At 43.6% G+C, this 26,837-nt stretch overlaps 1 protein-coding gene across 3 annotated transcripts in view; it reads left to right on the forward strand.

Moving 5' to 3' along the window:
• The first annotated feature begins 6,825 nt into the window (after positions 1-6,825).
• Positions 6,826-26,837, forward strand: part of BRAF (B-Raf proto-oncogene, serine/threonine kinase) — a 104,923-nt gene continuing 84,911 nt past the window's right edge. For 2 of the 3 annotated variants that reach the window (XM_089680705.1, XM_089680707.1), the window contains exon 1: positions 6,827-6,986. In XM_089680705.1, coding sequence (XP_089536831.1) covers positions 6,864-6,986 — 123 coding nt within the window. In that variant the 5' untranslated portion in view covers positions 6,827-6,863. Of the gene's footprint in view, positions 6,987-26,837 lie in introns of all 3 variants that reach the window. The other variant, XM_089680706.1, reaches the window with a different exon arrangement.

A 26,837-nucleotide genomic window follows, 5' to 3' on the forward strand; every position in this document is an offset into this window, starting at 1 on the left:
TGAATGCAGGGTCCTGGGGTTGTTAACACTTTAAAGCACAAGGGTAGAATGTGTGATTGAAGTACTGTGACCCTGCTTATACTGGCAGTGGAGGAGTGGTAACAGAAGGTGATAGAGCCATGGTTTTACTGCCCCCCTCCCCTTCCACCTTAATCTAACTTTGCAGCCAGTGGTAGGTGGCACACATGTTCAGGAGGCATTCCGGTCACTAACCACTGTCCACTAAAGTGAATGGGACTGTGCTGCAACTGTATCTAATGCTTGCAATTGTGCCATAGTGTGGTGGACTTTCAGTGGTTACAACAGGCATCAAGGAGACAACATGCAGACTGTCCCTACAAATGGACAGATTGGAATAAGAAGATTCACCCTCCCCACTATAGACTTTTTTTTTTAACAGTTTATTGAATAGCAACAAAATTACAGCCAAAGCAAGTAGGCATAAAATTAACAAGGAGAATTTTGTATACAATACCAAAATGAGACTGGTACTGATGGCAAGTGGATAGATCAGTGAAAAAGCTGCACACAACATATCACTGTACAATGCCATTAAACTCGGAGTAGAATAGTAAAATATTCAGGTCATCCCCAGGTATTGAGACAGGAAATAGGGGAGGAGAAGGGAGAGGAGGAAGGGGGAAAGAGAGAAAAGAAGAAGGGGGGGTCAGAGGAGGCAATCCCGTGGCGATCAGAATAGGGAAATTCACCAAAGTCATAGCGTTAGGTCTTGGGCCTTGATCCAGGCTCCCCATATTTTTTTAAATTTCGTGAGGCAGTTACCATCCAGATACGTGAGTTTACATAGAGGCAACACTTGGTTAACCAAAGTACACCACTGTTGTAGTGTGGGGGGAACATCTAGCTCCCATTTAAGAAGAATAGATTTCCTTGCATAAAACAAAAACAATCTTTTGTAATGGGTAGTATTAAATGTATCACAGATGCCTAAGAGGAGGATTCATGGGACCAAAGGTACCACTAATGCATTTACGGCACTCAGGTTGGATACCACCTCGCTCCAAAAAGATTGTATAGTAGGGCAAGACCAGACCATGTGCATAAAGGTACAAACAGCCTTCTTACATTTAGGACACGTGGAATCTAGTGTAGGGTATATAAAAGAGAGGCATTGGGGAGAATAATATACGCTTTGTAGATATTTAAGTTGAATCCATCTATCCCTAGCAGAGATCATTATGGGAATATATTGCTAAATACCCTCTTCCTAATCCCCATCCATCAGATTGGGCAAATCATGGTGCCATGTGTTGTAGAGGGTGACCTTGGACAAAGATATATAGAGGAGAGTGGTTTATATAGTTGATCCTTAATTAATAGATTTTCAACCGCGTGTGAGGCCAAGACTAACAGGTGAATTGAGACTGGGCAGCGTGTTAGAGCTGAAGATACCTAAACAACATATGATTGGGCAAAGCAAACCGAACCTTGAGACTGTCAAAAGTCAACAGCTAACCACAAAAGATTATATCTCTCACCGTTTTGATACCACATTGAGCCCATAGAACTGGGTCAGGTATTGTCTGGAAGTGGGACAGTCGGGGGTTTCCCCAGAGTGGAGTGTGGGTTGACACCTCCCCCTCAATTGGCACTAGGGATTCCACCTGTCTCCACAGCATCAAGGTGGTTTGCATTGGTTTAGTTACAGAGGGGTTGGAATGTGGGCCACAGAACACTAAATTACTCAATTCCACATAAGACCCTAGCTAGACCACTTCCAGGTCTACTGCTGGATTGCCTTTCATCTGGGCAAACTACCAGCGGACAGTGACAAGAGCAGCCCAATAATATTTTTGAAAGCATGGGGGGCAAGTGTAAGGGGCAGTTGTAGAGTGATCCTAGCTACTGTAGGGGTGGTACCTGTCCAAGGAAGTAAGAAATTGGTCCAGCTTCTGAAAAAAGGATTTAAGTATAGGAACTGGTGTGTGCTGGAACACATACAAAAACTTTGGAAGGAAGGTCATCTTTATGAGATTGATCCAACCTACAGGAGTGAAATAAATATTGAATGGGGGTGGTTCTCTGGAATCTCCCTTATTTATCATAAAATTATGTACTATTTGTTGGTTCCTATAATTAATTAGTAAATATATGAGCTTTGACAATGTTGAAGGACCTTATATACTGCAATATTAGCCATAATAACAAACACAATGCTCAAAAAAACAAGGTCTTATTTATTTACAAAGGAAGTAAAACACTAACAGAGAAATCTAAACCAATATTACAAAGTATATAGGAATAAAAGTAAAGATGATATGTTATGTAAATTCGTCCTCAAAGCTGAGTATCTTTCAGCTGGGGCACAGGTAGAAAAGGTGGACAAAAAGAGGCATGGCCAAAACTGTTTAAAAGCCCTATCAAGCACCACCCACGCACACCCACACACACACCCTTGACCCGCCTGGTGTAGTCCTCTGTCCAATGAGCAAATGTCCATAACTCACAAAGGGCTGTCCTCCCTATTCATTTGGAAGTGTAGTATTACCCCAGCCATCCTCACGGAAGTATGTAATCTCCCCCAGGGGCCACTGCTATATTACCAACACCCCAGGTCAACATTTCAGTCCCCATCTGGTTTCTTCCATCTGGTTAGAAGTCCTGTAATTTGGCCATTTAATCTTCTTGTCACCAGAGAATCTGGGCTGGGGCTCTCTTGTATCTATGCCCCACCACTAGGGGGTTGTGTGAACTCCCAGGACAAGGATTTCGGTATGCATCCATTTGTTACACACGCCCTGTTGTAAATACTTTCCAAGATGACATTCAACAGGCCAAATGGTTCTTTGATAATCAGGCAGTAAAAATCCATAAATGTCTGATATAGAAACATGTTGCCTTCCAACACGGAGTAAGAGGCAGGGACCTTCACACAGTGCACTGGGGTAGAAGAGGGCAGGGGGGCCCCCGCTGGATCCAAGAAGAACAGAACTGATTTGTCTCAATTCATTCTAATACTAGAGAAAAGCCCAAACAGGTCAATCAATTTTAGGGCTGCAGTCAAGGAGAGGGAGGTGTCTTCAAGGTGCAGCAAAGTATGTGTAAAGCGAGACTTTTTCTTCCAAGGGGCCAACAGCTATCCCCCTAACCCTCTCAGAGGAATGCAACAAAATGCACAAGGGTTCTAGCGCCAAAGCAAACAAGCCTGCAGATAACGGGAATCCCTGGCTGGTACCCCTGTGCAAGCTAAATTCTGGAGACAGTTCGTACACAAGCCTTGGGGTTAGCATAAAGAATTTGTAACCAAGAGAGAAATCAGGGGGCAGAACCCAAAACGTCTCAAGATCACCCACAGATAAGGCAATTCTATGGAATCAAAGGCCTTCTCTGCATCCAAGGAAGCAATCACCCCTGTAGGGCAGGTAGAGGCAGAGTAGGCCATCACAGTAAATAAGCTGCGGAGGTTAATATCTGTTTCCTTGCCTGGCATGAGCCCCGATTGATCACTATAGGACAAAATAATGTTATTAAGCCGGGTGGTCAAAAGTTTCATCAACATTTTGGTATCCACATTCAGGAGTGAAAAAGAGTGATATGAGGAGCACAGCTCTGCATCATTGCCTCAGACATGGAAGCTGGGAGACAACCAGTCTGGGAGATTGATGTATATAACTCATGTAACTTTGGGGCCAAAATTTCAATATGGGATTTGTAAAATTCAGATGGAAGACCATCCGGCCCAGGGGTTTTTCCAGATTGTAGGGAGCATATAGCTTACTGAACTTCCTCCACCGTTCCAGGAACATCCAACTCATCTTGCAGAGCTGGTGTCAGAGTAGGGAAGTCAATATCTACCAAACAGGAGTGGAGCTCATCCTCCATGTAGGTGATTCTAGAGGCGTACAACCAGTTGTAAAATTGTCCCCTATAGACTTTAATAGGGTTTTGCAAACTTCAAGCAAAATATGCTAACCAAACACAGACGCTTTCACTCATCCCCAGCTGCTGTTAAAGTATATGTAAACCATCAGCTTGTAAAACAACACATTCAGTTTAAAATAGAAATGAAAGGTGAAAATGCATGTATAGATATAAAAAACATTATAAATACTCCCCCCCCCTCCTCCTCTTTTCATAAGTGATCACATACCCTCTGTTCTCAGCTGCATAAAAGCTGGGGGAGGTGAAACAGGTGCACACTGATCTTCCCAGTGAAAGGATGTGCAGAGGAGGTATATCAGGACATGTATGACCATTGGAGGAGAGCAGGCTTCCCAGAATAGCTAGAGAACTGACCATGCTGTGCTTTTATGCTTGATGTGGTCAGTTTTTAATAAGAAAGCAGAGGGACTGGCAGGAATACCAGGGATTTCACACAAAGGAAGTAATACAAAGAGACCAAGTACTGTACAAGGTACCACAGGCACATATCAGGAATATGAAATGTTGGGTTTACATCCCTCATCCCCAATTTATGACAGCTTTTGGCTGCATTCACAATATAGTGTTTTGGGAACGCATGCTTTTGCGTGCATTTATGAAACATGAAAACCTCATGTTGCTCCTTCGGTGCAATTCATTAACGTATTCCAAAAACAGAAAAATGGGTGCTCAAAGCTCAATAAGGTGCATGAGCTACTTTCCTTTGTTTGCTGCACTTAGGGCAGCCCTTCAAAATGAATAGACGGCCTTGGCATGTGACGTAAAAATGCCACTTCGGTGGCTTGAATCACCTGGCTGGCTTTTTGTATCTCTGATGCTAAGATTTGCCCTTTCTACAGGTCACTGGGAAGGATTTTCTCTATAATAAATGAATATTCCAGTGCTGAGAACTAGTGATGAGCTGCATATTCGAGTCAAACATGGGCCGTTCTTGTGTTCATTGAACACACAAGTGGTACAGGCGTTCAGCGGGCTGTTCGTCCGCTGTACCCCAAAATGCACTGCGCCCTGACACTGCATTGTGATAGGCCGAAGCATTGCACCATGACCACAGGTCAGGTTCAATGCTTTAAACCAATCACAGGGCATGATGACATCAGCAAGGGTGGGGCTGATTCCGCCCCCTTGTGATGTCATCACCCTATTTAAGAACTGTCATCGCGGTGTAGCTGTCAGACAGTGAGAGCCAACGTAGAAGGCGGAGTGGATTTTTTTTTTTCATTTTTAATAAAGGACTTGTCAAAGACTGTCTCCTGTCTTTTTTTGCACTACACTTTTTTTTTTTGTGAAAGGGTAGCGGCACTATGTACTGCATACTCCTTCACATTGGGGGGGGGGGCGGGATCTGGGGGACCCTTTGTTAAAGGGGGCTTCCAGATTCTGATAAGCCCCATGCCCGCAGACCCCCACGGCCAGGGTTGTAGGGAATAAGCCCTTGTCCCCATCAACATGGGGACAAGGTGCTTTGGGGGGGAGTCCCCCTGCCCCAAAGCACCCCCCCCCCCATGTTGAGGGCATGTGGCCTGGTATGGTTCAGAAGGGGAGGGGCTTGTCCCCCCTTTCCTGACCTGCTAGGCTGCATGCTCGGATAAGGGTCTGGTATGGAATTTGGGAGGGACCCCTATGCCATTTTTTTTTTTATTTGGCGTGGGGGGTTCCTCTCAAAATCCATACCAGACCTGAAGGGCTTGGTATGGTTGGAAGGGGAGACCCTATGTCGTTTTTTTTTTTTTAATTTCTTAATTGTTGGACAATGCTGACAATTCTTTTGACATTCAGCTGTCAGCGGAGAATCCCACTGACAGCTGAAACATGAATGAATGTTTTCACTGCTAAAAGACCGCATGACTTCATAATATAACTCATGCTGTATTTTAGTAACTGAGTGGTATCTTACCACATACTCAGATTTGCAGTAAGATACTGCTCAGTAAATTGTACCTGTTCGAAGTTTGCAGTCGAACTTTCGGTAGGTTCAAATGTTCAACCACGAACCGAACAGGGAGGTGTTCAGTCCATCACTACTGAGAACCCATCATGAGAGTGTGGCACAACATGTGGAGGGGAGCAGGACAGTGTGGCCCCTTTTTGTCTCCATTGGGCCCCCAAGAGATTTAAAATGTCAGCCTGTGCCTGTTCATCACTCAGCCACAGTTGAATGATTAGCCTTGGGTGGATTTCACTTTCACTAAATGAGCTTCAGTGCGAAAGCCTATCACCGTAACCCCCTCTTCCCACACATTCATACATTTTTTCTAAGTGGCAGTTTGCTTTAAGTCAGGTGACCACCTCCCAATGGCTCTTGGTAACAGATCACATGATCCATTCTGTATGGCAGTCACATGACCAGGTACATGCATTGCTTTCCTGATTCTTCCAACTGCTGCAGACCAGCAGTTGAGAGTGCACGAGTAAGCAAAGACTGCAAAGGGCTACAGTGGAGCCTGAATACTGGGAAATGACAAGAAGTGAGGCTCATATGTACAAAATGAGGGACTTTGTGGAGCAGTGAGAAGTGACCACCTGGGGCTTTGCTGAGGACAAAGCTACACAAGGCTCGGGATTCCTACATCCTGACCACCTGCACCCTGACCATCTCAGGAAGCAGAAGAGGGAGAAAAAAATGTGACGTCACGGCCGCAGACTCCAATGACGTCAGGGGCCGCGGCGGGCACGAGCCCACTGCACCTGAGCAAGAGGGGGTGGGCTCGGCGAGCGAGGGTTCCCCTCTCTGACGTCAGCGGCCGCCAGGCGGGTCAGCCCCCGCCCCCTCTCCTTCTGCACTCCGATTGGCCCGACCGCGTCTCCAGGAGCGCGCACGCACCTCTCCTCTCTTTTTTCGCTACTAGTCAGCTCCTCCCCTCGTCACGTGACCCTCCGGACAAGCCGCTGGGCCGGCTGCACGGGTGCGAGCGCGCCTGTCTCTCGTGCTCGCTCCCGCGCCTCCGGATCACTTCAAGATGGCGGCGCTAAGCGGGGGATCGGCCGAGGGGCCCTCACTGCTCAACGGGGACCTGGAGTCCGAGGCCGGGGGCCTGAGCGGAGCCGGGGAGATGTCAGCGGCTGGGGGCTACCAGGAGGAGGTGAGAGGAGCCCACATACATTGGACTGAGGACTGCAGACTGCCAGCTGCCATTGTCACCCTGCCTGGCCTGACATCCCTGGGACTGCAGTGTGTGTGTCATGACCGGTCCTCATAGGAACAGGGCAGGTCCTCCTTGTGCCACCATGGCTGTGTGAGCCTGACAGGACATGTCACTACAGGTTCCTGGGATGACAGCTTGCCATTGTGTGTAATCCAATGAGGGGCTGTCCCTGTGTGCCATGACAGGTCCTCCTGGGGACAGGACAGCTCCTCTTTGTCACTCCATGCCATCACCTGCTATTGTTTGGGGCTTTGGGTTGTCATTCTGTGTAGTATAATGGTGAGCTGTAACTAGGTGATGTATTGGGTTTCCTTTGTGATGGTCAGGTCCCCCTCCTGCCATGTTGGGTCCACCTTGTGACACCCCGGGCCCTATTGGCTCATGCTGGCCTGACATGCCATGTTTCTGAGTCATATGATGACAGTCTGTTATGGTTTTGGGTCTTGTGATGTCAGGCTGTCGTTCTTTGTAATACATCAGTGATATGTAACAATGCTACACATTGGCTCCCCTTTGTACTGGGCCAGGGCCCCTTTGCAGCACATTGGGTCTTCTTTAGCGTATGTTCACCTGATATACTATGTTTCTGAGGCTTATCATAAGTTTGTTATTTTGGGTCTTGGGACCACAGACTGTCATTCTTTGTAGTACATCAGTGATCTGTATTGATGTGACACATTGGCTCCCCCTTTGTACTGGGTCAAGGCCCCCTTGTGCTCTGTCGGGCCCCTTTGCAGCACATTGGGTCTTCTTTAGCGCATGTTCACCTGATATACCATGTTTCTGAGTCGTATCATACCCGTTTATTATTTTGGGTCTTGGGACCACAGACTGTCATTCTTTTGTAGTACATCAGTGATCTGTAACAATGTGACACATTGGCTCCCTTTTGTACTGGGTCAGGGCCCCTTTGTGCCCTGTCGGGCCCCTTTGCAGCACATTGGGTCTTCTTTAGCGTATGTTCTTCGGATATACCATGTTTCTGAGTCTTATAACTGTTTATTATTTTGGGTCTTGATATGACAGGCTGGCATTCTTTGCAATACTGCGGTGACCTGTAACGTTGTGACACACAGATCAGGTCCTCTTTGTAATGTGTCAGGTCCGATTTCTGCCATATCCGCTTCCCTTTGTGACTGGTCAGATCCATTTTGTGTCAGGTCCCTCTTGCACTAGGTCAGGGCTCCTTTCCAACACGTTAGGTCCCATCTGGCTCATGCTCGCCTGACATGCCATTGTTCTAAATCTTCTGATGATTATCTGTTATTCTGTTTAATGCAATAATGTGCGATCATTATTCTAGATGACAGAAGCACTTTGGAACCTTCCATGACATATCTGTCATTAGGTCTCAGTATGGTATACTCCCCTTATCCTGTACACCGCTGTGGTACCCTTGTGACATGACATGTCTTCATTGTGGTATGACAGGTCCCCTTTATATTCTCATATTTTGTGTTCTTATTTTGTAGAGGAGGTGCCATTGATAATCATAACGGGTACAGTTTGTTCAATTGCACAATAAGATCCAAAATAGGACAATACAAAGTGCACCTGTTACTGCCTAGTAAGACACAAGTCATATTTTTGGTCTTATTGTTCAGTGATACAAAGTGCACCTATCCGATACATTGTGACACCTTCACTGCGTTACCCAAAGTAAGAACACCTCACAGTTAGGCACAGAATTTGAGGATATAAGGGGAACCTGTCATAGCACAATGAAGACCTGTCATGTCACATGGATAGCCCATCACTGTACAGGACAAGTAGGCCAAGCCACATCACTGACCCAGGTATTATTATGACACGTCAGCATTGTGCCCTACCCTGGGTGCTAATGTGTTGTCCTTGTGATATGACAAATGTTCATTGTGCTAAGACAGGTCCTCTATATATCATATTTTGGGTCTTATTGCAGTGTTTTCTTAATATGGGAAATCCAGTGAACTGGTGTCATGTGCAATGACAGGAGTACTTTTCATAATCCTATTTTGGGTCTTATTGTGAAATGATACAAAGTGCACCTGGCATGACACACTATGGCATCTTCACTGCCATACCCAAAATAAAAGCACATTACAAGAAGACCTGAAATATAAAGTGGGCCAGTCATGTCACAAGGAAAGTATCTGTGCACTGCTGTGTCATTGTTGCTCTGACAGGTCCACTTGATATTGTTGTATTATGAGTCTTATCGTGATGTTTTCTATGACTGGTCCACATTTATATCATGATATTCTAGATCTTTTGATGTGTTCTGTGAATGGTCCCCTTTATATCATAATCTGGGTCTTCTCGTGAGATGTTCTATGACAGGTCCTCTTTATATCATCATATTCTGGGTCTTATCATTTTTGTGCTCTATGACAAGTGAACGCAATCATGTTCTGGGTCTTATTGTGGTGTGTGTGCTATGACAGTTCCTTTTTATATTATTTTATTCTTGGTCCTATTGCAATGTGTACTCTGATAGGTCCACTTTATATCTTACTCTTGCTGTTCTTGTTATGAGCCTGACAACAGGTCCACTTTATAGCATCATATTCTGGGTCTTATTGTGTTCTATGATAGGCCCTCTCTTATTCTGGGTCTTCTTGTTATGAGTCTGACAGCTCCACTTTCTATCCTCCTATTCTGGGTCTTATTGTGATGCGTTCTATGATAGGTCCATTTTTATATCTTACTCTGGATTTTCTTATGAGCCAGAAGACAGGTCCACTTTATATCCTCATATTCTGAATCTTACTATGATGTATTCTTATGTTGGGTGTTTGGTGGTGGTGTCATGGCAAGTACATTTTATAGCTGTGCACCTTCCATAACATCTCGCTGATCTCAGTCTTGGCATGGCACACTGTCCTGGTGTCATGGTTGTGGACGCTGCTCTGCTGTCCACATAACATTCCATGGGAAATATCTGTACTTGTCACAATCCATTGTTCTAAACTGGCCGTGTTGGCATAAAGGTGCTGCATTGGGGATTGCTGAGAACTGTCCATCCACCTTGTTGATCAGCAGTTCCATATTTGGCTCATCCAGACAGCACCCTCGCAGTTGCATCCCAAATCTGTCTGGCCACATGCGCATGTTGTTGGTGTAGCCTCACGTCTTATTGTACGGTCATTTGAGTTAGGACAGGCCCTCTTGGTATCCTGTCTTTGATTGTATCTGGTGAATGTAGCTAGTCAGTAATATTATATCTTTGTAATACTAAATTGTGTCTCATGTGCTGTCATAACAGGTCTCAGTTTATGTGGCAAGCATTTTTTTTTTTTTTTTGTAATATGACCGATTCTTTGTATAATCCTACTTGACCCATTAAATCAAAACCAATGTAGCACTTATGTATGCATGAAAACGAACACAGTGTGATGGGAAAGTAACAAAAGTAACAAATAGTCACAGAAAATATTCTGTAATCCAATCCTGTGAAGGAGTCCCAAACATACAAATCTGTACTGGAATAAATCTTCATAACATCACTCCATGTCTGTTCACTCCCCTCCACCTAAAACCAAACATACATTCACCAAATTTTCTACTTTCCTATTATGGAAAGGCAAAAGTGACAGTGAAGTATAACCAAACGTAAACTTTTTTTTTTAAATTTCTTTTATTTTTTTTTAGATCCGCTGTACGTCTTTATGGCTGCCTGCTCCCTCATTGGGGCAATTCACCTGATTTTTGTCCTGTTTACCATTTATCATTAAAAGTAAAATGAAATCCTAAATTTTGGGTTGACTCAAGAAAAGTAGTAGAGTGGAAATCTTCCAATGGGGACACAAACTTCTTATGTTGCAGGGATTTTCTCCCACTTTCTGTTTGGCTATGGGATAGGAAGTGCAGGGAAATCTCCACCATGGGACACAGATGGTGGAAAAGAAGAAAAATCTGACGGGTTATACCCCATCCGTTGTACTATCCAAAAATGAAAAAGGGAAGTTTTGCCTTTAGTTCTACTTTAAACCCTAATTATTTGTTACATTTTCGAAGACTGATGGCAAGCCTTCTATTCATCTTCTGCTCTGTATCTTTTCCTCTTCTTCCTTTTTTTATTTTGTTTTATTTTTAACCTTGTCTCCTGATTGCTGTCCTTATTCCCCCCCCCCCCCCCCCGCAAATGATTACTGTAGTGGAAAGAAACCTGTGTAAATGCCCCTTTCCTGGCACCAATATGGCAGCATACATTTAGTATGCTGCCGTGGATTGGGACCAGGAAAAGAAAACAACGGTAAGTATTTGATAAAAATAAATATTTTACCTGTCTAAATATGTGGTCACATGGTACTAAAGTCCCAAGCCATCTCTTCTCTTTTGTTTACTTTCTGCGGGGTCCTTCTTGGGGTGTTCTTGTGACTTCCTGCATGATGTGGTCATTACCTATTGCCTGTCCAGGAACTTGATCCTCTCTGGACCCAGAAGAGTGATGTTAGCATGAAGGGGCAGTATGTGACTGGGTTAGTGGTCCCCTGCACCCAGAAACAGTGGTGGTGAGGGACCTGGACAGGGGACTTAGGTGAGCATGTCTTTCTTCACAAGGTAAGACAAAAAAACTGCCTTGAAATATGGGTAAGAGGGGGGTGGGAGAGGTTCATATTTTGCTCAGAATGGGTTTTTTAGAGGAGACTTATGGGATTTTAAGAAAATTTAACATACTTGCCTCCATACTGCAGCACCTGGTTCTAAGACCGAAAACTAAGCAATCATATGACTGCCAATTGCTCAGTTCTTGCTCTGCTGCAAGCAGGAAGTGGTGACTGTCAGTCTCTGCTCTCCACTCTGCTCCTCCATTGCTCACTGGAGTATCAGGCTGGGGATGGGGTGAGAGCGACTGGCTCTGGCTCTCAGCCATGTGCTGAGGCTGAGCAAGCTGTCAATCAAGCAGTGGGGTGGATCTCTACAATATTGTGGGGATGCTTCCTGGGTCTGGAGTGTCTCTGCTCTTTCAGCTGATAGTGGGCAATAGCCTGCTGTCAGCTGACTATGGGTCACAGGAGAACAAAAGTAATTGTACTCAGTGGCGTCCCTAGGGGGGTGTGGGCCGCACCGGGTGACACCATCACAGGGGATGCCAGCAGAGCTTCTGGGCTTTGTGAAGGTCCTGGCCAGTTATTCGGGTGATCCCGGATTCCCGGCACAGTGACCGCTGCCCCTGGTGTAGCGGTAAAATGACTATCCCGTTAAGATATGTATCCCCTGAAGTAACTGCGCATGTGCCGCTTTCAGGCTGAAGAAGCAGAGCTGCCACAGTTGACCCCTTACAGGCTGCAAACCGCTGAAGCTGTTCCCGCGGATCACTATTTGTTGCAAGACCTTCCCTCCCCCCCCCATAGATTTCTATTTTGGACACTGGTTTATGATTGGGCTTTATATTATTCATACTTTGTTTTGTGTTTTCTTGACTGCTTATTTTCGATATACACCATTTGCGCACATTTTTACACCGCTGCATTGTTTTCTTCTTTGGAAGGGTCATGGTGCATAATTATACAGTATATTTATAAACTTCATATTTAAATGTGAGCTCTCACATCATGCCTGTGACTTAGTCGTCAATGCTGTCCATCAGGTAGTACCGGTGCGACGGGATCTTTATTGCATGTTATCGATATGTCATATTTATGACATTGTCATATGTTAATCTGACATGAACACAGGATTACATACTAGTCTGCTGTATTGTGCAAAGTGTTCCTGTAAACATCAAAGCAAGGTAACACTGTAGCAGTTTACCAGGCACACCACCATGCCACTGCATGGTCATCAACTTATTGAAAGTCGATACTTGCATAGGGCCATGCACATGGTTTGCTCTCCTGATGCTTTGGTTTGTCAATAGGCCAATCAGACCCCAACTCTGCGTTGATGGGGTTGACCCATACCTGGCCGTTTTGGTTTAATAATGCATTTGGCAGGTAAGCAAGTACAATAAAGAGATGTGATTTTTATATATATATTTTTTTTAATTTATTGGGGGTCTGTGGGTGTCAATTTGTTCCCACTCTGAATGTTGACATGCTAAGGGTGGAAAGTAGCCACATACTGCTCCAAATGTGCTAAATGCTTCCACATGCTTATTGCAGTTAAATTTTGAGTTTTATTTATATATGAGCATCTTCCTCCTGTTAAGGCAAAGGGACTTCATTAATAACTATCTTCTAAAGCAGTAAGAGGTCTCCTTTTTATAAGTTAGCAATGTTATGCAAAAGTCACACCCCAAAATGTGGTTGACCCAACAAAACTGTAAACAGAGCTTTACCAGGAGGTACCCCAACCTTTCAGGTGGGTACAGAAGTCCTGGGGAGAAGCCTTTTTAATGCATACTGTCAAGTGCAGAGTTGATAATCTCACTGTTCTTTCTGTCTAGTTTTTTTTAAAAGATATTTGGCCCTGTTACATGTCCCAGAAATGGAAGTGTGAAGGACATTTCCCTGTCGTCTGGGGGAAGTAGCTTACTAAATATAGGTGTACTCTTGTGCTATTATGCAGACAGCTACTATAGTGTATGTATGTATGTATATGTGTGTATATATATCAATCACCAAAATGATAGTTGTGTCTCTGATTCTCAGAAGAGAGCCTGACCAGATAGTTCTACATTGTAGTATTTATAAGTAATGTTGTGTGTGTGTGTGTGTGTGTGTGTGTGTGTGTGTGTGTGTGTGTGTGTGTACACACGTATATACATACATTTTAATACTGAGTTGGACCCCCTTTTTGCTTTCAGAACTGCCTTAATTCTTCCTGGCATAGATTCAACAAGGTGTTGGAAACACTTCTCAGATTTTGGTCCTAGTGATATGATGGCATCACGTACTTGCTGCAGATTTGTCGGCTGCACATCCATGATGCGCATCTCCCATTCCACCACATCCCAAAGGTGCTCTGTTGGATTGAGATCTGGTCACTGTGAAGGCCATTAGAGAACATTGAACTCATTGTCATGTTCAAGAAACCAGTTTGAAATGATTTGAGCTTTGTGACATGGTGCATTATCCTGCTGGAAGTAGCCGTCAGAAGATGGGTGCAATGTAGTCATAATTGGATTGACATGGTCAGCAACAATACTCAGGCAAGCCGTGGCATGTAAATGATGCTCCGTTGGTTCTAAGGGGCCCAAAGTGTGCCATGAAAATATCCCCCGCACCATTACACCACCAACAGCCTGAACTGTTGATACAAGGCAGGATGGATCCATGCTTTTATGATGTTTTACGCCAAAATCTGAACCTACCATCTGAATGTTGCAGCTGAACTTGAGACTCCTCAGACCAGGCAATGTTTTCCCAATGGATACTAGAAAGGCAGAGAAACGAGGGTGCGCCAGCCTAATGCATTATCTTTAAGGCTTCACTTTATTGATAAAATGTAGTATCATACTCCCAATCCAACTGGTGTGTCACAGCTTGTCATAGTACAACTGCATGTTCCAGCTCATGGAGCATAACAACTGATGGTAGAACATACAAAGATTCAACTGGCTGATTCGTTTCGAGGCCTTTCCTCTTCCTCAGAGCCATAACAGGCCATACTGGGTGCCCTTACTTGTATGATGTAGGGAGGAAGTGACCAGTGTCACATGGTGCTGTGTGGCTACCACACTTGTCCAGCGCATCAGCCGGTTGGATCTTGGTATGTTCCACCATCAGGTGTTCTGCTCCGTGAGCTGGAACTTGCGGCTGTATTATGACAAGCTGTGACACATCAGTTGGTTTGTAAGTGTGATACTATGTATTCATCAATAAAGTGAAGCCTTGAGGATAATGCACTAGGCTGGTGCACCCTCTTCTTTTCTATGTCTTTCTAGTATCCATAGATGTCCCCAGTCTGAGGGCAGCAAGGTGTGACTTATCCAGCAGATCCGAGAGAAGTCTAGCCAATTATCCAGATTTGGGGTCACTTCTGAGGCCAGGAGACTGGATTTATTAACATTAACATTTTCCCAGTCTTCTACTGTCCAATCTTGGTGAGCCTGTACAAATTGTAGCTTCCATTTCCTCTTAGCTGACAAGAGTAGCACCCAGTTTGGTCTTCTGCTATTCTAGCCCATCTGCTTCAAGGTTTGATGTGTTGTGTATTCAAAGATGGTGTTCTGCATACCTTGGTTGTAGCCAGTGGTTATTTGAGTTACTGTTGCCTTTCTATAATCCCGATCCAGTCTGCCCATTCTCCTCTGACCTCAACATGGCATTTTCATCCACACAACTGCCACTCACGGGATATTTTCTCTTTCGGACTATTCTCTGTAAAACTGTAGAGATGGTTGTGCATAAACATAGTGACAATGTGAAAACGGGGTTTTAGAAATGTGTGCAAATTTATGAAAAGGGGAAAACTGAAATACTACATTGGTAAAAGTAGTCAGATCCTTTGCAACATCACTTGAAATTATAACTCGGTTGTCTACCATTTCTCGATCGTTGCTGAGAGGTTGCTACACCTGGATTCAAGTCCACCTCTGTTAAATTGGTAAATTCAGTTGATTGGACATGTTTTGGAAGGCACACACCTCTCTATAAAAGGTCTCACTGCTGACAATGCATACGGTTTCAGAGGAAAATCCATGACGTCAAAGGAAATTGTCTGCAGAGCTCAGGGATAAAATTATTGCAAGGCACAGATCAGGGGAAGACTACAAAAACATTTCTGATGCACTGAAGGTTCCCAAAAGCACAGTGTCCTCCATAATTCTCAAATTGAAGAAGTTTGGCACAACCAGGACTCTTCCAAGAGTTGGTCGTACGGCCAAACTTGGCATTCAGAGGAGACCGGCCTTAGTAAGAGAGGTGACCAAGAACCCGATGGTCACTCTGACTGAGCTCCAGAGATCCTGTGTGGAGATGAGACCGTTCCAAAAGGACAACCATCACTGCAGCCCCCCACCGATCTGGGCTTTATGGCCTAATCTGCCCTGTTGAATTATGAAATGCCATAACATGAGGGGGAGGTGTTTTGTAGTGGCAGCTTTTTTAAAAGGGTTGTACAAAGGGAAATGTGCATGTTTTGCAGAGATGTGCTGAATTATTTTGTCCAGACATACTCTTTAAACTGTAAGTACATGTGAAATGCATTCTAAATGTACAGTGTATTTCAGGTTTGCCTTTCATTTAGTGGAGCATTACCACTGACAACAGAAGAAATAAAGAGCATACAATTGAAAAATAACAAAACTAAACAGGCTGGTCTATGCTACATTTTGATATTTAAAGCTGTTTGCTTGACACCTATTAACCTCCCTGGAGGTATTCCTGAGTGTAGCTCGGGGTAAAGTTTCAGCACCACAAGCGGTAACCCCGAGCTACACTCAGGAATACCTTGCAGCGTTGCTCCGGGATCCCTTCTTCACTTACCTTGTCCTGTGCTCCCACGATGTCCTCCCTGCAGTGTCCCTGGCAATGTCCTCCGGCCGATGCCGGCATCTGTCTTCCGAGTTCTATTCCCTGCGACGTCAGGATGTACGGGGACGGAACCGGCAGGAAATTTTAAAAATGTGTCAAAAAGTGATGTTCACTAAAATCACATAGTAAAACATTACTGTATCAAACCATTTCACATACATTTTGTCCCGAGTGCTTTGTCCTGTGCCCTGCCCTGTGCCCTGCCTGCATTTTTATTCTTTCTGCCTTGAAACTAAAATGTCCATGGCGTCCAAAAAACGTCCCTTTTTTAGGTCAAAAGCGGTTTTAGACCAGCTAGAAAACAGCGATAGTAAATGAGAACCACTTGCAGAATTGAATGATAATGATTCGTGGGGAAATTTTGCATCAGACACTGAAAACGATTTTGCGACTTTGCTCAGTGATGTACGAACTTGGTGCTCTATTTCAAACTTCAGTGTTTTTGGTTTGATTATATTGAATTAAATTTATTATAATAATTTTTATGATTATTATAATTTATGATTTCATGTTTAAAATCTTAACATACCCGAAATGTTTACTAGACTCTTGTTCGGACAGATTTCAGTGAGTTATTCCTAAAAATTACAGGCCTACAAGAAAAAACATTTCGATGCAAAAAAAGTACCGCTTTGAGCACAGAAATACTGACCTAATCAGACTGCTAGGGAGGTTAAAAAAAAAAGTTATTTCCCCCCCCCCCCCCCTTTTTTTTTATTTTGGCTACTTGACCAAGCACACTGGGCGTTTAACGTACTTTCTGGTATCAATGAAACAGTACAATGCCAGTCTAGGAAAGACCTCGTTAGCGGTAACTTCCTTGTGTACAGCAGAGGTTAAAAAAAACAAAAAAACAAAGCCTGATCTGCTTTATTCATTGCTGACAGGTATATCCATCAGTTAATAAAACTCAGCAAAATTATTAGTTTCAGCTATGGTCGTAATAAGTGACAGGTGACTCAGAGCTGTCATACAAAAGCAGAGTGTTTCGTAATCTGGGGACACCTCTATACTGCATGCTATGGTATGCCTCTGCGGTAAGTGCTGTATTCCTCATCCTTTACCTGGGGGAGGAGCTCTGGCAGCCAATCAGATGTTGTTTTAGAACAGTCTGATAAAAGAAATCTGATTGGTTAATATAGGTTCCTGCTTGTTTGCTCCCAAGTCTGTATTTTTCTGTTTCATTATACTGTAGATTCAGGATTGTGGTGACATACCGTATGTCTGGAACTGTTTAAAATGATATCCTTTTTGTTTTCTTGGTGTTTGTAAGTGTTTTTTCACGCATAGGTGAAAAGCTAGAGTTCATAATTTTCATTTGAACATTTTATTATGTTCAGATTTAAAGAAATCTGAGAGCCATATGTAGATTGTCATTTCTGATCACTACTTTAGATAATGCTATTTTCTTGGTTGTTACACTAAGGGCTCATGTACACGAGGCGTTTGGAAAACTCTTCTGAACGATGGAAACTGACTGCTGGAAAACGTAGGTTAAAAAACGTCAGTTTAGCCACGTTTGCATACCGCGTTTGCATTTTAGAAGCGTTTTTAAAAGATAACCTCAGGAGATCTTCCCAAATGCACTGAAAAATAGTAAATAACCAATTGAGGCATTTTGAAAGGAATAGAGCGAGCAGAAGCCGAGTGATCAGTATGTGTTGAGATGACTTGTCTTTTCTGGTTGTATTCACTATGGATCCCATCAGGAGCATAATGCGGCACGTTCTACCTTTTTCTTTTCTTTTCCCCTTCACGCGAAACCTGGAATTGACTGCGCTGGTGTACCGGGTCCATTTGAATACATGGAAAACACTTTGCATGCATTTCTGATGATGAAAAAAGGCTCTGGACAGCATCTGGGCATGGAACAGTTAAAATTATTTTAAACGTGGTTAACCGTATTTCCAATCGTTTGGCATTTGAAACGCCAGTAAAATCTACTCCTGAACACAATTTTGGTGCGTTCAAAAAAGACTGTAAACTCAACTGCCTGTAAAAGGACTATGTGTACATGGACACATAGGAAAACATTAGGAAGAGTTCAGGGGCTGCTGGAAAAACCGCTGAACAGCTCCTGAACGTCAGTTTATCAGCTGCAGTGTACATGAGCCCTAACTTTAGTGATTGACCTGATTATGAAAAAAATGCAGATCAGGCAGCTTGACAACTAGTATGTTCAGAAATGTATAAATACAAACTGAACTCCTAATCCTCCCTCCCTAACAAATGTATCTCTTAAACCAGCGTTTCTCAACCACTGTGCCGCGGCACACTAGTGTGCCGTGAGATATTGTCTGGTGTGCCGTGGGAAAAATTGCAATTTCATCCATAACATGTGGCCTCGGCTCACAAATAGACCAATCATTAGAACAGCAATGGGCAAACTACGGCCCGGCGGACCTTTTAATCCGGCCCGCGGAGCGTGATACTGTCAGGATGATCTGTCCCCCTCGACGTATCTGCGCATGTGCCGGAGATCGCCGATCGGCTGCTAATGCCTGAAACTGGCACATGCGCAGATACGTCGAGGGGGACAGATCCTCATAGGAGACAGATTTTCATGCTACACCGGAACGGCGAGAGGAACGCGCGGAGCAAAGGTAAGTGAATTGACACAGGGGGGGCTTGGGGACTTAATATGGAGGATGAATTACTATATGGGGGATGAATTACTATATGGGGGATGAATTACTATATGGAGGATGAATTACTATATGGGGGATGAATTGCTATGCTTACTATGGGGGAATATTACTATACTTACTATGGATGACACATACACATCATTCATCTACTCTTGGTCCGGCCCCCGGGTCCAATTATAAAATACTTTATTATTTCATAATAAAGTAATTATAAAATAATTTCTTTGTGTTTGAATTCTATTCAAGAGAATTACTTTATATATAGTCAATATAGGCACAGAGGTAAATTTTTTTTTTAACATTTTCTAATGGTGTGCCTCGTGATTTTTTTTCATGAAAAAAGTGTGCCTTTGCACAAAAAAGGTTGAAAAACACTGTCTTAAACCAACAGCTGCTACAATTAAAGTGGTATTCAACCTAAAAGCCAACTATTATATTTCTGATCACCAATTCTTAGATGTGATGGCTGCATTAGTTTTTGAACCTTTATCCCAAAAGAAGAAAATTGTTTGATGCAACTGCTTATAAAGTGTATCTAAATCTCCTAGTACATCTAACACTCCCCTCCCAGATTGACAATGCTGCTGTCAAAGGGTCCCCTCTGTGCTCATTCATCCAGAATGGGGGCGCTCTAATACAGGACGTGTTATTGGCCAGATCACCAAGTGAAAACAGATGAAAGGGAGGTGGGAAGGGAAGGAATCTTGGTGAGGTTTTCATTGCTCGTAGGGGAGATGTTCCCTCACTTCTGTTTAGTCACCTGGAAAGGAGGTGAAGCTAAATCTCCCCAATGATCACACATCCAGGAAGTATCAAAAAGGCACCTTCTTCCTCTAATCATATATACATGTTAGAAACTCTTTTTAAGCACTTGCCTACCAGGCACTTATACCCCTTCCTTACCAGGCCAATTTTCGCTGTCACGCTTTGAATGACAATTGCGCGGTCATGCAACATTAAACCCAAATGAAATTTACAGCATTTTTTTCTCACAAATAGAGCTTTCTTTTGGTGGTATTTACTTGCTGATGGGTGTTTTTTTTACTTTACTTTTTGCTCTATAAACAAAAAAAAAGAGCAAAAAAGTTTTTTTGTTTCTATTATAAAATTTTGCAAACAGGTAATTTTTTTTTTTCTCCTTTACTGATGAGGCAGCACTGATAGGCATCACTGATAGGTGGCACAGGTGGGTGGGTGGCACTGCTGGGCACAGGGGGGCAGAACTGCTGGGTAGCACTGCTGGGCACCGATCATCAGGGCACTGATCATCCGTGCTGATCCCTGCTCTGACAACTGCCGGTTCTCGGCAGTACTTTCCTCATGCTCTGACAGCGTGAGGAAAGTGCAGCCAAGAACTGGCAATTGCATTTCCCGGTGATCAGCGTGTTATTTGACACGGCTGATCACGTGGTAAAAGGCCCCTGTGATTGGCCTTTTACCACATCACGTGATCAGCTGTGTCCATAGGACAGCGATCATGGAGATCGCTAGGTGCTCACCCCCGGGGGCGTGCAGGAGAGCGTGTTTTGGGAAGACGTCGTATGACGCCCTCCTAGAACTGGCCGGCTGCAGTGTAGCCGTCATTCGGCTATCTGCGGTTGGCAACTAGTTAAGAAATTTCAACCTGCTCTAGACAAGCACAGACCTGTCGTGAGATTAAATTAATAGGAAAACTGGACAAACTAGATGACCAATTGGGGCAGACCTGCCAGCAGCATTTGTGTGTTGTGTGTGTTTGTTTTTGTTTTTTTTTTCCTTATTATTCAGGATATATATAGCGCCAGCGGTTTGCGCAGAGCTTTACAATATAAAGGGAGACAGTACAGTTACAATAAAAAAAGGTGATTTAAAGAGGGTCCTGCTCATAAGGGCTCACAATCTAATAGTGTGGGGCAAGTGGTACAGAAGGTTATAACTGTAGGGAATGAGCTGATGGAGGTAATAAATGTTTAATTAGAGACGTGATAGGCTTCCCTGAAGAGATATGTTTTCAGGGATTGACTAAAGGCTTCCACAGTAGGGGTTAGCTGGACAGAATGAGGTAGAGAGTTCAGAGGATGGGAGAGCCTCTGGCGAAGTCCTGGAGATGAGCATGGGAGGAGGAGACAAGGGAGCTAAAGAGGAGATCATGAGGGGATGGTTTAGGTGATATCTGGTGACAGGACTGGTGATGTAGCTCATGGCAGAGTTGTGAATAGGTTTGTATGTTAGTATTTTGAATAATTTGCTAGGCACTCAGAAGCAGGGTGGATTTGATTTAAATCAAACTGATTTAAATCACTAGTCATGCTTGATTTAAATCCTAGTTTTCTACATAAAGACTAATTCTTGCTGGTATAACTTTAATATGCAAGTAGATGACGATTTTTAGAATAACAACTTTTCATATTAGTTTTTTTTATCCCCAGTTTAACAGGTTAATCATTCATATTTGGACAAATTTTCTGTTGTACTTAGGAAGGAGAAAAATAATCATTACCTTAATAACAATTTAAATAGATTTATGCAACTGAAACAATAACATTCCAGCATATGTTATTTGCTTAAACAAACATCCATGTTTGTTAATTAATTCGGCTAAACAAAATATATATATTTTAAGAAACTTAGGCTGTCGGCCCCTTCCTCCTCACACTTAGTTTCACTTTCTTCTTGTGCAGATCTATTCCACTCCAAACAATCAGAAAAATATTGTTTCTATTCACTGAACTTCTTGAAACTTAGCACTGAAGAGGTTGATTCTGTATTCATAGGTTTGTAGAAGTTAGGATTAAGGTCTTTTTCTTAACTCTGTTCATGTTATAATATTTTTGCTGTGAAGAAGAGGCATGTGATGTCCGCTGAGTCAAATTCGGTTTTGAGAACTGCAAAAGTAAACCAAGCATCTGTAATAGTATCTTGTAGGCAGAGAAACTGCCCAATAATCTTACAAAAACCTCTGGAAGAGCATGACATTGTGAATGGATTCATGGAATTTATTTACCAAATAAATTAAACATATACAGCCTTATTCTACATACCGTATTTGCCGGAGTATAAGACGACTGGGTGTATAAGACGACCCCCTACTTTTCCTGTTAAAATATAGGGTTTGAGCTATACTCGCCGTATAAGACTACCCCTCTTCCAACGCACACCAAATAAAAATGAAAAAACATCAGATTTGATTTCAATATGGTATGGTATTTCAGTATGGTATTCCAATGATGTGGTGCTATTCCTCCCACTGATACCAATGATGAGGCACTACTCCCACTGACACTAATGATGGGGCACTATTCCTCCCACTGATACCGATGATGGGGCACTATTCCTCCCACTGATACCAATGATGGGGCGCTATTCCTCCCACTGATACCAATGATGGGGCGCTATTCCTCCCACTGATACCAATGATGGGGCGCTATTCCTCCCACTGATACCAATGATGGGGCGCTATTCCTCCCACTGATACCAATGATGGGGCGCTATTCCTCCCACTGATACCAATGATGGGGCGCTATTCCTCCCACTGATACCAATGATGGGGCGCTATTCCTCCCACTGATACCAATGATGGGGCGCTATTCCTCCCACTGATACCAATGATGGGACACTATTCCTCCCACTGACACCAATGATGGTGCCCCATCATTAGTGTCAGTGTGTGAGGAATAGTGTCCCATCATTAGTGTCAGTGGGAGGAATAGTGCCCCATCATTGGTGTCAGTGGGAAGAATCGTGCCCCATCATTGGTGTCAGTGGGAGGAATTGCGCCCCATCATTGGTGTCAGTGGGGGGAGGAATAGCGCCCCATCATTGGTGTCAGTGGGGGAGGAATAGTGCCCCATCGTTGGTGTCAGTGGGGAGGAGGAATAGTGCCCCATCGTTGGTGTCAGTGGGGAGGAGGAATAGTGCCCCATCGTTGGTGTCAGTGGGGAGGAGGAATAGTGCCCCATCGTTGGTGTCAGTGGGGAGGAGGAATAGTGCCCCATCGTTGGTGTCAGTGGGGAGGAGGAATAGTGCCCCATCGTTGGTGTCAGTGGGGAGGAGGAATAGTGCCCCATCGTTGGTGTCAGTGGGGAGGAGGAATAGTGCCCCATCGTTGGTGTCAGTGGGGAGGAGGAATAGTGCCCCATCGTTGGTGTCAGTGGGGAGGAGGAATAGTGCCCCATCGTTGGTGTCAGTGGGGAGGAGGAATAGTGCCCCATCGTTGGTGTCAGTGGGGAGGAGGAATAGTGCCCCATCGTTGGTGTCAGTGGGGAGGAGGAATAGTGCCCCATCGTTGGTGTCAGTGGGGGAGGAACAGTGCCCCATCGTTGGTGTCAGTGGGGAGGAGGAATAGTGTCCCATCGTTGGTGTCAGTGGGGGAGAGGAGCGGCTGCTCCTTCTTTCAGTACGGCTGCTTGATTTTCGCGGGGCCTCCTCGCCGGTGATTGGTCGCCTGTGTGCCTTTCCAGTGCTGGCGCCCAATCACCGGTGAGGAGGCGGAGCCGAGCGGGCGGCGGGACCATCGAGCGGCCGAACTCAAAGAAGGAGCAGCCGCGCTTCCTGGACCGGATCGTCGTGGGACCGGGACCGGAGCCAGGTAAGGTACAGGAGGAGGAGGGGGGGTGGCGCCGCCCCTCGAAAAAGTGCCGTCCTGACACCGGCTCGCCGTATACCGGTGTATAAGACGACCCCCGACTTTTCAAAAGATTTTCAGGGGTTGAAAAGTCGTCTTATACGCCGGCAAATACGGTAATTAAAAAACTAATCTTTATTTCATGATGGAATGACCTTTGGATGGGAATATATTTTCCTCAAAAAGCATTTTTATTTTAAAAAATCTGATTTTAAATAAAAAAAATCTGTTTTTTTTAAAAAATCATTGATTTTTATCTACCCTGCTCAGAAGCCAGTGGAGGGATTGCCAGATGGGTGGCAGACTCGGAGTGGTTGGTAAGGTAGATGGTTCTGACAGCAGTATTCATGGTAGCCTACAGAGAGGTAGGCTTATGAGAAGGGAGTTGCAATAGTCAAGGTGAGAGATGACCAGGGAAGTGAATGAGTAGCTTGGTGGTTTCATTAGTTAAAAAGGAGTGCATTTTGGTTTACCAAGGTGAAGTCTACAAGCTTTTGACAGCCATTGGATTAGGGGCTGAAAGGATAGGTCAGAGTCCAAGATTATGCCTGCTACCTTGGCTGGAGGGGAGGAACTGCTAGTTGCATTATTTGATCTTGATGGAAAAGTCATGGACATGAACAACGGGGAATATTATCAGCTCGGTTTTAGAGAGATTTAGATTAAGTGGTACAACATCCATGTTGATATGTCTTAGTAATGTGAGATATAGTGGCTGCAATGTTTTTCAGCAGCTCTGCTAGCCAGCCTATTAAGTAAAGCAATGGGACACTGTGGTTTACCACACTTTGCTTGTCATTATAGCTGGTTGATTGCAATAGCCAAACCAGGGGCAAGTGATGTTCTGCAGGTAGATTGTGCTGTTCTCTAATGAGTCTGTACTCCTTTTGTATCCATGTAGCTTCCACGGATACATCCACCAGGGAATTGGCCATTGCTGGAACAGTTTTTTGTTTTTTTTTTTTTTGTTTTTTTAATACAAATTCTGTTTTTATATGGGCAGAATACAATTTACAGCATTCACAATGTGTGTACATCAAGATAAGTGTGGCAGAATATATGCAGACTTCCAACATACACATAACCATGCTCTGTGATATGAAGGAGGCAATGTAGTAGTAGCTATACAGTGCTTCGAATCCAGCATTTTAAACCCCAAAACAAAAATATTACATATTTCAGTTTACCAGTCCTTTGGTATGGTGGCTGCATTCGTGTTTTTTTTTTTTTTTTTTTTTCTTTGAATATATTTTCCCCTTAATTTTCACCTGCCAATTCCACTTGGAACACATTTCCTATCCTAGGACAGACAACAGAAATAGGATAAGACTTTAGGACTCTCCCCATCTCCTCTTCTCCATGGCTTACAGGGATATGGTTTTGTCATACTCAGATATTTCAGAGCAATGTAACTGATTACTGTCAGGACAGAAAATTACCAATTTACAAGATTTCTGGCAAGAGTAGCAGGTAGTATTTGCATTTCTCAAACCAATAACAATTTAAGTATTATATTTATCAGATCAAAAGATGAAAGGGAAAAAATAAAATAAATTCATTTGTTGGTGTTTACATGCACTTTAAAAGAAATATCAAAGCCATGTAATGGTTTACATTTCCTTCTAACTTGGGAGGGGATATTATACTGTTGTGAACACTTAGGAGCTGGGAGTCATCACCAAGTGAGACATACTAATAGATAACCGATCATTCAGCTCTCAGGTCTGTATCCCAAGCATGCTTAAGTGCTGGTTCTGGTTGTGGCTCAACCCAGCCTCATATGTAAGGAAGAAGACAGTCTATAAAAGCAGCATTTGGTAGTTAAAATCAACAGAGGGAGGTGTTTAGGTGGTTTTGTCCACTTTCCAGTAGCTAATAAAGTTTGTTGTGAGAAGTTCAAAGTTCTCCTATCAGGTCATGTAGTTGAAAGGGAAGTAACTGTTAAGCTAAACTTAGCCTTACACAGATCAAAATTCTGCCTATTTTATCCATCTATGGGCAGGTTGGTTGTCCTGAAGTCAATCTATCAATCGACTTCTGTAAAACCGGCCTGTTAGTTTTTGTCACCTGATCACTGCAATGATCATTGTATTCTGCCAGCAGGGAAACCACAAAAAAAGATGTAAACTAACCTATGGTCCGTTTTTGCATTGGTATACAAGGAATGCATTAAGGTAAAAAAAAAATACAATATGTATTTAAAGCAATACTAAACATGCAGAATTTTTTTAAATAAAATAACAAACGTTCTGCTTCACCTGCTCTGTGTAGTGGTTTTGCACAGAGCAGCCTGGATCTTCCTCTTCTTGTGTCCCCCGCAGGCTCTCCTGGCTCCTCCTTTCTGTCGGGTGCCCCCATAGCAAGCAGCTTGCTATGGGGGCACCCACTGCTCCGTGTGTTTTTTTTTTTTTTTTCTTTTCCCCTCGCCCTACAGGTCACTGAAAGAGCAAAGTGGCATAGGAGGAGAAACTTAAAAGGATCCAAGAAGCATCTCCAAACTACTCTCAGATGCAAGCAAATTGCCCTTGAGAGCATGTTTGGTTTTTTTCCTGTGGCCACACACACACACACACACACACACACACTTACTTTTCCTGGGAGCCCAGAATTGAAAGAAGACACATCAGGTTGTCAAGCAGGGAGACAGAGTAATATCAATACCTCTCCTGAGAAGTGTGGGGGGAAAAAAAGCTCTTGCTCCGCCCCCTTGCACATACACGTGTTTGTAAACGTTGATTGCGCAATACATGTTTGGTATTGGCTTGCATGCCAAAATGCAATAAATCAATCTAGGGCAATTGTTGCTTTGACAAAGAGTAGTGCAAATATCGCTTGGCATTAAAAATTGCAACTGCCAGCATTGTATTCTACAGGTCCGGGCCTCTGCTTTCAGAACATATGTAAGTAATTTTCATGCCTAAAATCTGCATTTACAAAAAAAAAGAGAAACGAAAAAGGCTATGGCAACGAAAGGATAAAGTGAAGTAAATCTGTGCAACTTACTCCCACAAACTTTTTTTTTTTTTTTTTTTTTTTTTCCTTCCTCCAGTATGCAATATTTCTAAAAGAGGACCTGTCTCTTTGACTTGGATAATCCAAGCGAACATGCACCTACTATGACAACAATTTAGAAAGT

The sequence above is a fragment of the Staurois parvus genome, unplaced genomic scaffold (genome assembly GCF_062004578.1).
Source record: "Staurois parvus isolate SC_StPar_1 unplaced genomic scaffold, SC_StPar_1.0 ptg000249l, whole genome shotgun sequence".
NCBI classification, from domain to species: domain Eukaryota; kingdom Metazoa; phylum Chordata; class Amphibia; order Anura; family Ranidae; genus Staurois; species Staurois parvus.